The following is a 16,699-nucleotide window of genomic DNA, read 5'->3' as shown; positions in this document are numbered from 1 at the left end:
TTCACCAATGATTTTCATCAAATTAAAAAAAAAAACAGTAATCCCAGCTTGAACGTTCAACTTTCAGACTCCTATATTTTAAAAAAGGTCTACCAACTCAGATACATGATACAGATGCAAAGCATTTAGAAATTAAGACTCAAAATGTTTGACAATGACGATAATTAAAACAATGCATCGCTACATACGTATGCATATGGGGAAATCAGAACCTACTTGTGAAAAACCTTGTCTTCTAAAATGAGCTCTTGCTTTAAATTAATCGAATAACAATAATTAAGCTTGATAAAATTCTAGATCTTATCTTTGAAAAAGCACTTGCTACATAATTTTGCTCGAGTAACCAGTACAGAAGCTGTCCTTCTAGAAACTGAAGTCCTCAATTCCAACAATACTTGGACCTAAGCTTTTCCTCTGGCCTACAGCAGAGAAAGCAAGGTCTGCGTCCTGCATGGTAACTAGAGGAGAATTCAGATGTCTGGATCTTTAGGTAGATGTTTTTCACTTTAAGGGTGGTAAGGCACTGGAACAGGTTGCCCGGTGAGGTTCTTGAGGCCCCATCCCTGGGGGTGTTCAAGGCCAGGCTGCCCGTGGCCTTGGGCAACCTGGTCTAGTGGGAGGTGTCCCTGCCCATGGCAGGGGGGTTGGAACTCGATGATCTTCAAGGTCCTTTCCAACCTAAACTGTTCTATGATTCTGTGATCTAGCTTAGCTTTTCTTCTAGTTGCTATGAGGCTGTACATGGAAGGGAGACGTACCTGTAAAACATCCCGCTTCAAACATAATAATAAATAAAAAAATAAAACACAGGAGAAATTCCCAACAGAAAAGCAACGAAGTGCTCTACACTTACTTGACCTGCAGGGTGCATATTCCACAGATTTAGATCCTGAAAGCAGGTAACAAGTTCCTACAGGCTCTCTCTCTTGTTTTGTTTCAGTCCTCCAGTGGTACAGCGGGGCACAGGCCTAAGGAAGAAATCACGGCAGTGAGAAAACAAACTCCTCTTCAAGATGCTGGGGGGTACAGAATAATACAATGGAATTCCAATTTTCTACAGAATAGTAACAAAAAAAAAATTTTGGCAGATGTACCACATGTTATTAGAGCAGATTTATACTTAAAGTGCTGGGGCAGAAGTATCACCAGTTTGTAATTTTAGAAATACCGCATTGTTTTATCGCAAGAATTTTAGAAATAATATTTTTTAAAGCAACGATTGTAAAGAGTTCATCAAGAATTTATAACACATTTTAACTTCAGGAAAACTAATTCTACTACTTTGCTCAAAACCAGCCAAAAATGCTACAACCTTTGTTTATAAAGACTTAAAAAAGGCTAGCCATACTGATTAGTGAGATTTTGTTTAAATTTGGAGTTATCTGAATCTTTTCACATTTTCTTCCACTACAGTATCCCAGTACTGAGGCATTTGAAGGGCATCAAAACCTACCAGAATTTTATCATTTTTGGATCTCACAGAGGCTCCAAACCACTGATGAGATTTAAATTCCAGTGGATCATCAGGAGCAAAATCTCTGTTGCCTAAAAAGAAAATGAAAAAGAAGCATAATTTTACAGGAAATGGTACAGTTAGAAGTAAAAAAAAAAAGGCTAAGTCATTGGTTTTGATGCATACAGAGAAAAGGAGAAAACAGTAACATTGGAGGATATCACCCTTTCATGGAAACAGGCTTTAAAAAGGATTTCTTGTTACTAGTCATTTTTACACGTACAGCCAAATACAGCTATTTTTACACATGAAGCATTTGTAAAACATTCTTTTTTTGTAAGAGCACAAAGTTTACAGCATCTTTGACAGTGAAACAGTAAATACCTCATACTTGAGATATTTGACTTTCAAGTCAGATTACAGCACTGCTCAAGGATCGGTGCCAAAGCCAAGTTAGGACTCATGCCTCCAGAAGAAACATCACCCTGATTAAATTATGTGAGTTTTGCCTTTGGCTAGAATGGGGACAGATATTCTTCTACTATTCTACCAAGTGTTAACATCTCTATTCTGAGCATGGCATCAGTGTACAAAGCATGGCAACTAGCATGCTTACCAGCTACCAGTAAAGTGAAAGGGTATTCAGTAACAAAAACATTCAAGAGTTTGCCATACAGAAGAGTAAGTTAAATGAGGGATAATTTGCACTGATGTATGTTAACTGTTCGGTGATGAAGGTTGGTAGAAGCAACTTAATGAGTGGTATTTCTGCAAGTATGACTGTTAAAAGTCTTTAAATGATTAATGTTTTTTATGTCCTTTCATTGGAACAACAACGGAAACTTTGCCAGCCTAATGAGAAAATGGATGTAATGCGCTATCTTTAAAAAAAAAAAGTCACCTAAATCGCTGGTTTACAGTGCCTAAATCTAAAGGAGTCAATGAAGTCAACAGGCATACATCACTTCCACCGACTGCTGGGGAAATCCCCAAACCCAACCCCGCTATGAATCAGAGACCTGTGAGTACCTGAATCAAAATTTCCTTGCTTGCCTTGCACCTTGTACAGAATGTTTTGTCTCCAGAGACTGTGTTCCTTCCATTAGGAAAATCCCATGAAAAGGACAACAAAAGTAACTCTAATCTGCAGTCAGCCAAAACAAGCAAGTATCTGGACTACTTTTACATTAGAGCTACGTAAAAATCAGCGCCGAGCACAAAGCATTACAGAGAACTACTGTGGTTTTTCTAATTTCATCAAAGGTAATTAAAAAACCCCACTTCCTTCTGTCACACACCTCCCCCCCCCCAATGAACAGGTGCTAAAGACATGGAGGGCCTGATGCACAGATTTATTATACACTTGAACATTTATACTGTCGCCCTTGCACAGAGAGAAATGTAGCTTGGAGACCTGCGTGTGTCATGTTCTCATAGCACAGAAAAGCAAAACCAGATCAAGATGTCTTTCAAGTAGGGAATTGTCTTGAGCACAGTTCTAAAATCCCTGCTTTTATCATCCTTTTTTCCCTTCCTTGACTTTAATTCATGACAATCCACCCAAGGACCGTTTTACTCAAAGGATGCAGTTGCTCGACTGGGTTAGTTTCAGATGAAGCCACCACCAAAAGGGGTAGGAGTTCCCATCTGCTCCTGTCCATACGTTCCTGCTGCCAGCCTTTGTCCGGGCACATGTCCAGGCAGTAATAACATGAACCATGTAAGAATGAACCCCACTGAAAAAATATTCAGTTGGATCAGGAACCATCCCAGCTGACTGCACGAGGAGGGAAATGGTGCTAACCTACTGGGGAGATGACAGGAACATATGGATGGGAACTATATCCTTTCTGACAGCATCACTGACTTAAAATCAGTTTATTGTGCTTGTAACCACACCCAAGGTTACGCAGCCTAGAAAGATAGATTTGGCTCCTACCCTCTATTTGTCCCACTACTCTCGAATACAAAGAAATCTCTCAGCTTTACTTGCCAAACAATGGTTTAAACAATATAAAACTGGGGAATAGTTACGGCACGGTATTTTACACCTTTCTCTACTGTTGGATACTTATACAATGCGATGTACCTAGGACTAAAATGAAAGTTAATATAGCGGTTTTACAGTGTAAAGCAGAATCCTATTGTGCTAGGTACAATAAAAGTGTCCAGGTTGTAAACATCCCATTTAAGTTTAAAACAATAGCAACAAGTAGAAGGAATGGTCTTGCTGCAACAGCAGGGAAGCAGCCATTCAGCATTATCAGCAATCTGATTTTATCACAAGATGTTAAGGAAATCAGTTCCTTCAAGTTTCAGCTGAATGCATCAGCTGAGACAGCATAAAGCAATAAAACAAAAAAAGACCAAAAAAAAAAAAAAAAGACAGATTACTGGTGCTGCCCCCACCCAAGGAAGGACCAATGTCCAGGATGGCAGCTACAAAAAATTCTCTCTCAGTCTTTAGGGGACAAAATTATTTTTTCTACAGCACTGAAAAAGCCCTGATTTGGCTGTAAATTGAGGACAATATTGGAAACCTCTCTTCAATTTTATTTTAATAGGTAACCATCTAGGCTTTGAGATGTAGTCAGAAGCTGGCATGTATAAAAAACCTAAAATCTCCAAATCAGAAAGCAAATGAATACGTTCCCAAGTTTATTATGTTCCAAACGTCATGACTTGAGAAGCCAGCATCACAATTTCTGAAGGCCTAAAAAACAAATTAGGAATTGTTATGCATAAAAAAAAAACCCACCACATAGTAAAATGTGCTCCATTAGGCAATTTGGCTAAATAAATGTATTTACCCACCCCCATTTAAAAGTCTCCCCAGGAAAACACTGTGTAAAGAGATTATGAGCCTTTCCCTCAGGTCCAGAAGAGAAACTAATTTTATGAGGAAATCTGGAAAACACCTGTCATCAAAAATCCCCTTGCTTTAAATGAGAAACCATTTGTTTCTGTTCCTGACTGGGGAAAACAAACATAAAGAACACTTAAATGTGAGCCCTCACTGAAACAAATCAGAGTTAAATAAGGTGTGTTAGCTATACTGTAAAGTCATATTTTTAGTTTTAGGTATAAAAAACAAAAAACATTTTTTTTTGTTTTAGCTATACTGTCATGGGAAGATATAAGACTGACTTCAGCATTTCTGTGTTTTAGTTATAAATAAAGACCTTGACTTTATTGCTCTTTTATCACAGTATAACTTTTCAGTGTTAGTTATAAAAAAAAAACATGACTCCCCCACATCCTCCCCCCCCCCAAAACAAACCCAAAGCCTTCCCTCATACCCTTTAAAAACAGTACCCACATTAAATGAAGCAAACTGTAATACAGGTAGGATTTAAACCTACACAGATTTGTAAGTTCAGACCAACATTTTGATATAATATGGTCAGCCTGACTGCTACAATGGTTCTTACAGCCACTGCTGTTTTTCTTGTGTTTCTAAATTCTTTTATTTTGAGTGTCTCAAGAATACCTTAGAAATGTCTTTAAACCAGTGATGCACATTTTAAACAGGCATTCAAACAAATATGGCAATACACAGTATGTTCTGACTGGATTTATTCAAGAAAACGTTCCAAGTTTTTACACAATGCTCTTTGTCAGCCTAAAACGCATCCGCCACAAGGACTTTTACTTGATGGGTCATTAATTCCAGGATTATGTCATTTGACCACAGGGTATTACTTCGTATCTGTAAAGGCAGCTTATGCCGTGTTTTTTCCTTTGCTCCTCATTGTAGTAGATATCACATGATGATTTTACATAACTCTTTCATTACAGAAAAAGGGCTGATGTGACAAGTCAACAGCGCTTTGTCTCACCAAGCACCTTCCAGGTGGGGTGATAGGGTTGTCAAGGCAGGAACAGAATTGCTTTAAAAAACCACTATATAGGTGCGCTGTTGCTGCTGGACCGATGGAGCAGTGTCACTTTACTGTGTGACACAGGATTTAAATTTATAAATGGAAACTAATGTGGAGGGATGCTGAGTAGCAATTGCAGAAAAAGGAAAGAAAATAATAGTCTAAGCCATCTTCCAAATCATAATTAAAAGATCAAAAGTTCTTTCAGTGCTGAATTGCTTTTGGCTATCAGCTCAGGATAGTTGGCACCCTCTTTTTCCAATGTAAGTGTTATCAATTACAGAAACAATGGTGTTACTACAAAATGATTGCACCTGAGTAAGTGGATGAGTCGTAACTCCCAACCTGCCTGCTTGCATGGGAATGAGAAAACTGAACTAAAAGATTTGCCCCTGATCTTGAGTGCCAGACTTAACTGAGATAAACATGAGGCAAGAGGCAGCGAACCGATGAAGCCTGGCTCAGTGTCATCATACTACGAATACTTAAGAAGTTGTAAAATTTGAATCGTCACCCAATTCACAGAATTTCCATTAAAATAAACCTCTTTGTAACTAACTAAGCCAATTCAAAGTAAATCGTGTTGGCCCTTCTAGGTAAAGGGAAACTTTATGCTGCCAGCCATAAGAAAGACAAACTTTAAAAATATGAGAGCTGTTTTCATAATATAAGGACTTTGCGCGGCATAAAGCTAGCTATCTTCCAGCCAAAATCGCAGCGATTTCAATCTTAGTTAACGAGGCAAGAGTGAGCATGTAGGAGCTTATCTTCCCTTGAAACTCCTCATGCTGTGGGGCAGCTGATGGTTTAGCAACTTTGGTTTAGCCACAGTGTTTTCTTAATGAGTCAGGGAGACAGGAATACAGAGCTTCCCACTACTCCCCTTCCCTCTTCCAATTCGTGAATCCTGCTTCTTTCCCCGGGCGGTGCTGGAACAAAAACATCGTTTCCCTTTGCCTAATATAAGAAAGACGCTTTTTTTTTTTTTGCTTTTTTTTTTTCCAACTTGTCATAGGGTTGAGATCCAGCTACGCACACACAGCGCCAACAGTATTCATGCAGGAGTCTACCTAATCACAAAAGCATGAGCATTTTTCCACTGTCAGCTATAACAACACGCGGAGGAGGTTTTATACATTCTGCCTCCCTCTTTTGTATCCAAAGCAGTACCCGGAGCCCCACGCAGACTTCGGTTATACCAGCGCACCCGATAAGGCTATCAACCAAACTTCAATGGGACTGAGGCAATGATAGATTTGGTGAGATAAAAATCAATCCATTTTACTACAAATGAATGAATGGTCTTCACAAGATTTATTGCTTTGTTGTTGACTAAATCAATAGCCTTTGAGATTGAAATCCCCATACAGATTGCACCCTACTACCAATAAAACCATCAGCTAAAAAAAAAAAAACACACCACAATACTTTGTTAAAGCATGTTATTTCCACAAAGCACCAACCTATCCCACATTTCCTTATTCCATAAGTGGAAACGAACAACTGACTCATTTGCACAAATGATCAAAATCTCCAAAAGGCAAATATAGGCTCATGACACCCACTCCAGACATAACTTCCCAACATCAGCAGATGCCGGGCAATGCTACTGCACAAAACTGCGCAAGGCAGTTAAAATACCCACTTCAAACTAAATAGGTCACAGATAGATACAGCCATGCCAAACTGGTGGTTTAGGCTTCCAAACAAAGGCTCCTATTGTCTAGAATCACCCACTTGGGAATAGGGGGGAAAAAAAAAAAAAAGAAAGAAAAAACAACAAACCAAACAAACCTGGAAACATGAGGAGGAATAGGACAGTTTTTTTGTAAGTATTTTCCTTTTCAAAAAGTTCCTTTCTCATCTTTTAGCACAGATCAAAATAACCAGCCTTAAAAGAATTTCATAGAAAAATATTTAAGAACAAACCATTTCTCTAAAATTACTCTGGTGCGTCAAAACACATGGGAAGGGTGGGAGAGGAGGGACAGGACGACAGTCAAAGTGATAAAAACTTCATGCAGCCAGAGACTACACTGAATTCTTTTTCCAAAACAATAAAAACACAACACGCAGAGGGGAAAACATCCGAGATGCTCTTAGTTTTCAGTATTCAACGGCTTCTGTAACTTTTCCCAATCTTGAATTTTGAGATCTGATATGGAGAATGACAGCAGCAGAGAAAGCTTTTACCAAAAGAAGGAATGACAGCGTAGCAGTGCGTCGACCTGTTATACTCTGCGTCTCAAAAGAGCAAAACAATACATTGTCTGAGCAAGCAGATCCTTCTGTGCTAAAAACGAAATCTGCTCGAGAAATCTGCGATTCATTAGCATGGAAGTTCAAAGTTGGTTTATGAGCATTTTTTCCTTTGTAACAGTTCGTAGAGCTGTCTGCATTTCATCAGATTATTCTAAATGCAGAAGCTCTTGAAACAGTCTCAGTGCTGCACTTTTTAACGCTGACATAGAGTTGTGCTTTCAAGCATCCCCTGCTGGAGCAGGTACCTTCCTCAAAGCTTTCCTCTAAAAACTGGCAGTTTTTTTTCAAGAGAAACTTGATCATCACAAAACATTTGTTACGTTTTTATGAAAAGCCATGGGAGCATGAAGAAATGCCATTTCTACCAACCCACTTCCCATTATTCTTGACTGATGAAGAGCTAGAACCCCCAAGACGAAAAGTAAAATAATAAGAATAATTATGAAGACGACTGTTTCCTTTTGGAAAACAAGCACATAGGAAGCTCATTTGGTTTACATTAATTTGCTACATATTGCTCACATGTGTACAGCCTGATGAACTGCAACTGGTTACATGGGTCTCTGAAGAATTTTTTGTTTGTTTGTCAGAATGACAACTCAGAGTGATCCTGCTCTCTAAAATTCCATGGCCAAATAATGGAGGTATTTATCTAGATGTCAGACAATTAGCTAAGTGTATCCACCCTGCTATTCCATGTATGCCAAACTGTAAAATACATAAATAAAAACCATAAAGATGACTTGTTGATTTTCCTACAAAAGCACATTTGACCAGCCCTGCGCTCACTGGTTTTGTTGGCTGGATCAATGACCTGCTGATCCTCCTCTCACATAAAAAAAAAACATGCTTAATTTTATACACAAAAAAATGGATGACTATACAAAATAAATGTAACTCGCAGAAAAAAACCTTTAACTTTTCAAGAATATTTTCCCTGAGCAAGATTATGGAAATACTTTCAAGTGCAATCTGTGCAAGCTTTGCTGTGCTGCTCCGTGAAGGCTGTGGAAGGAGAAAAGGGGAGGAAGAACAGATGTGTCTTAAAACCAAATGGTTTTGGACCTCTGTCTCAAAACTGATCAGAAAGAGAAAATGGACTACTATATTAAGTGCATTCCTTTTACAGTTTACCCCCAAGAAATATGTTTTTCCTGGAAGAAGCTGCTAAGCAGCTGGCAGATGAAGCCAACTGCTCACTAGACACTGTTAAGCTTTCTAAGAGAGGAACCACCTCTCCAGTCAGTCTTGTAGAAAGAGTAGCAGTAGGGCTTAGAAAGCTCTAGGGGCAGTTTTCCCACCATTTGCTTTCCCAGGTTCTTTCTCCTTTGTACGATTCAGAACATTCCCCTATTGCTATGGATTAACACAAAAAAATACATACTAAACTTGCAGTCACAAAATTATCTGGCATGGAGAAGGGTTAAGAATGAAGACCAATATTTACCCACCTTGATCTGTAACTTGTGGGTTTTGGTAAATTGAAGGTGAAATGTAAAACATTTGCAAAGGAAAGGATTTACTGATATTGCTTATGCTTATGACTGTTTTGAAGAATATACTATCTTGAGAATGTAAATTTCCCCCCAGTGCTTGTCCTGAAGAAATACAGTCTCCTACACATTCTGAAACTCTGAAAGTTAATGGGAGACAGAGGGGAAAAAATCCCAAGTATTTTACATAACAATTCAATTGGAATTGTGGTAATGCTGTGGCGATTATAGTAAGAAGTCAAGATATAAAAGAATACAAATACTGCCCGACGATCCTTCAGGTCCCTTCCAACCTGGTACTCTACGATTCAGAAACTTTAGTTTTGTGACAGTGGCACATTTAGCTTCTGCATTAACAAGGTAAACAGGAATAAGGCCAAAGTAGTTCAGCTCTCACATAGCACTTTCTAGTCAGACCTGTTTCTATCTAGATTTGCAGGATACCCCATTAGAGTAACACCTACAAGCACCGTTTCATATTTTAATTTTGCGACAGTATATGCAAAAGCATGCACATGCAAGTTTGCTGTGGTGCTTGGTTCCTTTTTAACCTTAACCTTTAAGTGCTTCTAAGGGCAAAAACCAGCCTGAACTGCGTGCCCAATACTTGAAAGCCTCTAAAAAAAACCTGACTCTAACTTTCTGGCCATGTATGCACAAGCATGTGCAGCACAGCTATATGCGCCTCCGAATTTGAGGGCATTTTCTACCACACATGTTTGTTACGCAATTTTCACATAGTCATAACTTCGTTAAATCAAAGCCAACTGATGTCAATGCTAAACTGCTCAGAAGCCCCACAGCGAAGCATCTTTACATTTGGGAAGTGTTAATGTGCGATATAAACATTTTGTCTTCCAAAGCCACCATGTATACCAGAACATCAAAAGCAATTAGTGCAATATGCACCGAAACACACGCACACAGACATAGATACAGAATATTCTCTAGCGTATTCTTTACATGTGTGTCTGGGAGACCTAAGACAAGGGGAGATCCCCCTTCCCCTTTGCAAGTATATAATTGATTTAAATGAGAAAATACACTGTGTAGGGACCGTGAAAGGATTTTTTTTTTTTGACAGCAGTTTAAAAATTGTAATATATGCTTTATTGAGGGGTTGGGGTTTTTTTATGTTACAGGCTGGTGGGGAGGGCATGAAAAGGAGAGAAACACATGTATTTTCAGAATGAGCGCTATGCGAGTTCCGTATGAATGGACTCTTATTGCCCAGCTGCCCTCCTGAAAGAGCCGAGTTGTCACGCACAGGAAGGAAGAAACAAAGCGATAAATTTGGTACTACCAGGAACTATCAGCTTAATTACTTATGCTTTCCTCCAGGGGAGCCGGGGTAAGGGTAAAAGCAAGTAACAAGCAATGCTGGTATACGGCAAGAGCTTGAACAGCTCCTCCTCCAAAGATGAAGGTAAAGCAGCCAGTGCCTCCTCTCCTGGGCTACGTAATGGCTGTTGCATTTGCCTCGTGTAAATGACCACACTTCTGTGCCAACATGGTATTTAAGCCAAACGCAAGCGTTAGAAAATTAACCCCAACTCTGTGCAGTCACTGCTGCGCAGCTGAGCTCAGTGTGGCCTTTGTACAGATGGGGATAAGGATCTGTAAAGCTGGAGGAAAACTTCACTAAAACCAAGTAATGTTTAATAAGAAAATAATAATAATAATAGAGAGAGCAAAAACCTTGTTTGCTGGACCCCTGCAAAATCCCTACTCCCGTATTTATTAGTGATACAACCAGGAGAGAAGCGGACCAACGCAACCTCACGCAGTCAGAACCAGACTGGCTCTTTCCTCTTGAGATGTTCACAGCACAGAGATATGTCCCCCTTCTTGCTCAGATACTGCCTGCAAGACACAGTGGCTTGGCCTGGTCCAGGATCTGCCAGCTATGCTACCTGGCACAGGGAGACAGGAGAAGGAATAGGGGCATGCCTTCTAGTAATTCTTATAATTTTGCAACTCCACATACGGAGTTTGGCATCGACACGTAAACAGAGAAAAACCACAAGTACGAATGTTCTCATTATTTTCACGGGTCAGATTTCTCACTAGCTGTAAACAATGAGAAAAGAACTCTGAAGAAACCCATCTAATTAATTACACAGAACGTGTGCTGCTTTTTCCAGCGACAAAAGGGCTAAAGAGCCTTGGAGGGGAAAAGAAAAATAAAAATCTGCCTTGTATTGCTAAGCAATACCCCTGGAATTGCAAATCACATTACAGAAGTGTTGAAGTAGTGATGGATAAACCTGAATTCTTCCAGAGATTCCATTTAGTCATCTACAAAAACCACCTTGGCATTAGCACCACAAATCAGCGGTCAAACCTTCTGCTTTCCATTTCCCTAAAAGTGAATCACAGGTCTTCCCTAAGCCCTCTTCCCCTACGAGGTAGGGGCAGGCAGGACAGGGGGTTTACACTGTGTCGGCAGTAAGACATTGCCAACGTAATGTAGGGAATCAACCATTGTATTATGCACGAAGAAAAAGACACTTTATTTCGTCTCAGCGCATTTATTATTTTATTATACTGAAATACAATGCCCCTTTTCACCCAGAGAATAATCGACAAATGCATTATTTCCCAATTCATTGCCTCAAAGCTGGAATGAGTTAAAATGTGCCTGAAAGAAATCCTCTTAAGCAATTACGACCTGCTATTTTTACTGTTAAATTTCAAGTAATTAACATGCCCATTACTCAAAGACAAATTGTAAGCAAACGACTGTTTGTTTGCCCAGTAGCATATACCTTAAGCACAGACACAAAGCAAAGCAGCGTGGCCTCTGTATCTACTCTGCCTGGCATATGGAAAAGCCTATTGCAAACACTCACAGTATAGACAGATAAATGCACTGCAATTCCCCCTGGAAGATGCATCCAGAACCTACCCAGGTGGCCCATCTTTACCTCCCACGTTTTTTCAAATATTTTATTTGTGGTGATTATTAATTAGGGACATCTAGAGTCTTTCTTTAAAACAAACACCACGTTTGTATTCTAGTAAACAATAATCCCAAAGTAAAAAAAAAAAAAAAATTTTTTGCTGTCCTTACATTGATGCAGATGAAATGTCACACTTTGCAGCTTACTAGAGATCTTAATTAATCTGGCAGGAAGGTTCCTATAGGGTAAAGGGACTGCTAATTACTTGGCGTTTGTGTGTACCATTACGTACCTTTTTTTTTTCTCCTCAAGGGAACCAGTAACATAATAGTTTTCAGAAAAATATATGGAGATTTCAGAAATCTCAACACCAACAACATTTTGTTGTATACCTCAACAACAGAATTGGAAGAAAGGTTTCTCCAATGCATCGTACACGATCTATGACAGCTGCATAATAGCCTTTAGACTGCCAAGTCAAAATACCAGCAGAGGCAAGAATGAATTCGAACCAACTGGACCTTAAAAGCACAGGTGCTTCCTCTGCCCTACCATATGGGTCTTGCTAATCCACTCTCATGACACAGAAAGGTTTTTCCGCTGGCCTGAAACACGCTGTGGAAAACAGGATTCAACACTGAAGCAGAAAAGCACATGCGGTGTGTTCTCATATGACCTGCCACAGCTTGTGGAAATCACTATGTGTACCAGAGCATGAAGACTGAGCGAGATGTTTAACGTCAGCATTGCTGCTGCTCAGCTTTAGGATACTTCAGAAATGGGTAAGTAATGCCTCTGACCTGAGGCACCCCCAGTGCTGCTATCACAAGGGTCACAAATACTACAAAGCTACATCCAAGGGGAAAAATTAAAAAAGAAGGTATTTTTCCCATAGTTTCAAGTTTATACGCCCAATTTCAGATTAAACTTTTGAGTATCTCTGCACACACCACCTTCGCTGATATTAGAAAAGCATCCTTCCTCATATGCCATGTTCTTAACAGGCAATAAACCCCTTGGGGTTTATTGGGAATTACGTTGTGAATGTTTTAGGATTGCTGGGAAGTACAGAGGATAAGTATAAATAGGTTAAAACAAAAGAAGAATAACGTATGCTCACTCAGGCTCTCAGCACGTATCAAGGACAACAGAATTTTCAAAGAGAGGAAAGGAAAAAGGAAAAAAAAAAAAACAAAAAACCCAAACCACCAAGCCTTGACTAGCTGCCAGTCCAAAACCAGCTGCATCCACAGCGACCATCAAAAGGCCCCACGTGAATCTGAATCCCTTCTGCACTCTCACACTGGGATTAGAGCAGAGACACTCCATCTTCCCCCACTGCGAACTGCATGTTACCTGTGGAGTCAAATATAATCGGCTGGCAATTTCTGTTGGAATTCCAGTTACATTTGAGCACCTGGCCTCCTTCTACAATGTTGTGCTGGGTAGTGTTTGCTTTTGGAGCTCCCACCAGAAGAAATATCCTGTAGTAAAAAGAAGAAATAAAACAAGGTTTCAAAACCTAAGGCACAGACAATGTTACTTTATGACATCTGAAGAGTTAACGAAGCAAAAGCTTTGCTCATTCAAATCTAAATCTGACTAGAACTGCTTTGAGTTTCAGAGAAATTTATATTAGGTTTAGGTCTTGGGTCCCTCTTTTCTGCAAGCAAAAGCAGGCAAAAAAAACCCCATTTACAAAAAAGACAAGAAAAGTAAAGTATTCTGTCCTACTTAAAACGATATTTAAAATGAGGCAAACACCTTTTATATTCTTTTTTTCCTTTCAAAAATATGTATGTATGTATGCAGCAGAACAGGAAATTGTGTACTTCTGTAATTTAAGAGTCATCGGCTGGCATAATTTCTGGTTAATTTTGTATGTAAGTAATTCAATGAACCCAGTCAAAAATGGAAACAATATATAAACAAAACAGTCGTGCTTCTGAGCTCAGAAGATGCTAAGTGGTGAGTCAGCCTAGTATTAGCAAACGCTCTTTTAAAAAGAATCTCCAAGTACCCAAGTGACTATCAACCACAGGTTTTTACATTAATGAATCTTTAGCCAAATTAATTACACAGTAATCATTTTCTTATTAAGACCTGTTGTGCTTTTAATAATCTCTGATTATACGAACATGTTAAGTGCACTCTAAGCAGGAACTGCTACAAGATTATGCCTGTGCAGGTGCTAAAATTCAGAAGTTGCAAAGTGAGAAACAGATTTAATAAAAAGCCAGACCAAACAAGGTTCTTAGCATCTTCCGACAAGGTTATTAACATCTTCCAGGAACTCCGAGACACACTTGACTCATTAGCACTTTCCCGAGGAAGTCGATTTGAAGTATAAACAAAGACGTATAGAAGACAGAAAACTAAGTGCTTCCTTTCATCAGAATCTTCTCTGTTGTTTCCATTTAGAGTGTTTGGGAGAGCTCGCAAAGTCTCACCATCCCATAGCAGGCATTATGGTTACTTAGTTTTGAAATTGGGTTAAGCTGAACAAGCTGCAAGACTGGTCGGAGAGAATGTGTACAGGTAGGCAGATCCAGACTTATCAAACTCGTTCTGGTTTTCACAGTCATCTTCCAGACTCCACTTCAGGACAGAGCAAAGTTTCTCTTTCTTTATATGTAAATACCACGTATAACCACGTAGCACCTCACCTCAATCCATATGAAGACCAACATAGGCTACTAGTTTTCAACTTGCTTGAATTTGCAGAACCTTAAAAACTTCCTGGTGTGGACCCTGACAGGAAATCCAGGCTAGCTGGCATTCAAGTTGCCATTCAAAGATTCTCTAGATTCCAAGAACAAGATTTTGAAATGCTTTAATCAACTTAAAACGTTCTCTCTGGGCAAAACAGAAAAGCTTAAAAATAGCCAGCACAATGCCAAGTAAAGAAACACATTAATTATTACAATCTATTAAACAAGTGGTAGCTTGCCTCCCAGTTTACTCTTGCATCACGAGCACTTGAGAAGCCCCCCAAACGAAGTATTTGTTTAGGAATTAAATCATTCCCATTCTAATAATTGATTTTAAATCTTTCTTAAGATAAGCTTTGTGATAAAGTTTATTAACGAGATTACCAATAAAGGAATCATTATGGGACTCCACAAAGGTTTAGTCACCTCTTTTCCCAAAGCGAAAAAAAAAAAAACACCCACACTCCAAAAAACCCCACCCCACGCATTTTTATCACGATAGACCAAATGAGCAGATTTTGTCATAGGTCTTATAATAATATACAAATTACCTAAATACAAAGAAGTTTCTAGTCCACATACTTTGGGAAAGGGGGAATAGATGGAAATGTGTTATTGCCATGGAAACACACCAGCTATGCTTTGATACTGCCTGTCTCCTACATGATATAACTACCTGCCCCAGCACAACACTGGCAAGACTGGGAGTGTATTGACATCCTCAGCAGTTCAACTTACGTAGGTGTACTTACAGGAATAATAACTTGCCAGTGCTTTGCCATGGGCCAGTAAAGAGAAACTGGTATTTCCATGTACTTGCATACTGGAAGACAGACTATCAAATATAATTCTTTTAAAGCATAGGGTGTATGAGAAATCTTTTTCAATTTTTATAGTTACGTTCAGTCCCTTAGTGCTACAGTTATGCCCTCTGTCAGGGAGCGCACAGTACCCTGATACAAGACTACCACTTTGACTCCTGGAATAGGTCTTTCATACCAGACTTCCAAATATGCTTTATTTTGGTATCCAGCAGGTCAAAATAGACTATGAAACAGCAGCTTGAGCGTTCAAGAACTATTAACACTCCTTTGTTGTCAGGCTAGTCAATCCAAATAGCTTTAGCTTGACTGAGTTTACTTCATCTCCAGTACTCAGGTGACATAAGAATTCACCAAAGAACATAAGAACAGGTGACATAAAAATTCACCAAAGCAACAACAAAGGTGTAGGAACCAAGCGACACGCATGACGCTCAATAGAAACCACATAACAAGGCTCATTTTACTAAACACCTTTTGCTAATCATGCTGCAAATCAGTTCGCTCAGTTTCCTACCTAACATTTAACTGCAGACATCCCTGAGCTCACTGCTCATCGCTACCTTTCCTTCCCCTCCAACAGCTTGAGGGAATGTGCAGGCATTCCAGTCTGCGGGGGAGTCTGTTCATCCTTCCTGAACGATGGGGAAGACATTGGCCTACATCTGGAGCACATGGCATATATGTATTTCTGGCTACCTCAGGAGGCAAACAATCAGTGTCCATAGGTGTAAACTCAAAATTTCACACCATTAGAGGCCGTTTCTGTAAAAGTTGCATAGCTGCTTTGTTTCAATTATGAGCTTAAATTTAAGATAAAGCGCAGTACTAGACTTTAACTTAGCAGATACAGACTAACGTCTAGTCACAGCTACAAATTGCACAGAAAATTCCCTTAAAAATATGAAGGAGTCTTCCATGCTGTCTGAAAACCACTAGTGTTCAAGGTTTTAAAAAAAAAAAAACCAACACAAAACCAAGGCAACACTCCAACACTGTTTTCTTTTACAGCCACGCACTTTGAGATCAATAGTTATTATAAAAATAATGGAAAGGTCCCAAATAGCGATTTCAATGAGAGCTGTGTCACAGAATTCCTTATCGGAAAGCAAGAAAGTTTATTACATGCATTTACCAGTCTTCTGATAACTCTGCAGCCACACATGCTGACTAAA

The 16,699-nt window shown here is 39.3% G+C and overlaps 1 protein-coding gene across 1 annotated transcript in view; it reads right to left on the bottom strand.

Annotated features, from left to right (window-relative positions):
• ITGAV (integrin, alpha V) overlaps nucleotides 1–16,179 on the bottom strand; it is a 43,835-nt gene extending 27,656 nt beyond the window's left edge. Inside the window, exons 1-4 of the mRNA XM_009890216.1 lie at nucleotides 16,088–16,179; nucleotides 13,349–13,476; nucleotides 1,454–1,545; nucleotides 854–968 (exon numbers count right to left, since the gene is read on the bottom strand). Coding sequence (XP_009888518.1) covers nucleotides 854–968; nucleotides 1,454–1,545; nucleotides 13,349–13,476; nucleotides 16,088–16,179 — 427 coding nt within the window. The remainder of the gene's footprint in view (nucleotides 1–853; nucleotides 969–1,453; nucleotides 1,546–13,348; nucleotides 13,477–16,087) is intronic.
• Between the last annotated feature and the right edge of the window lie 520 nt (nucleotides 16,180–16,699).

This window comes from Charadrius vociferus, unplaced genomic scaffold (assembly GCF_000708025.1).
Source record: "Charadrius vociferus isolate BGI_N301 unplaced genomic scaffold, ASM70802v2 scaffold147, whole genome shotgun sequence".
Lineage (NCBI taxonomy): Eukaryota > Metazoa > Chordata > Aves > Charadriiformes > Charadriidae > Charadrius > Charadrius vociferus.
The sequence above is the reverse complement of the archived record's forward strand: the minus strand, read 5'-3'. Positions and strand labels throughout refer to the sequence as shown.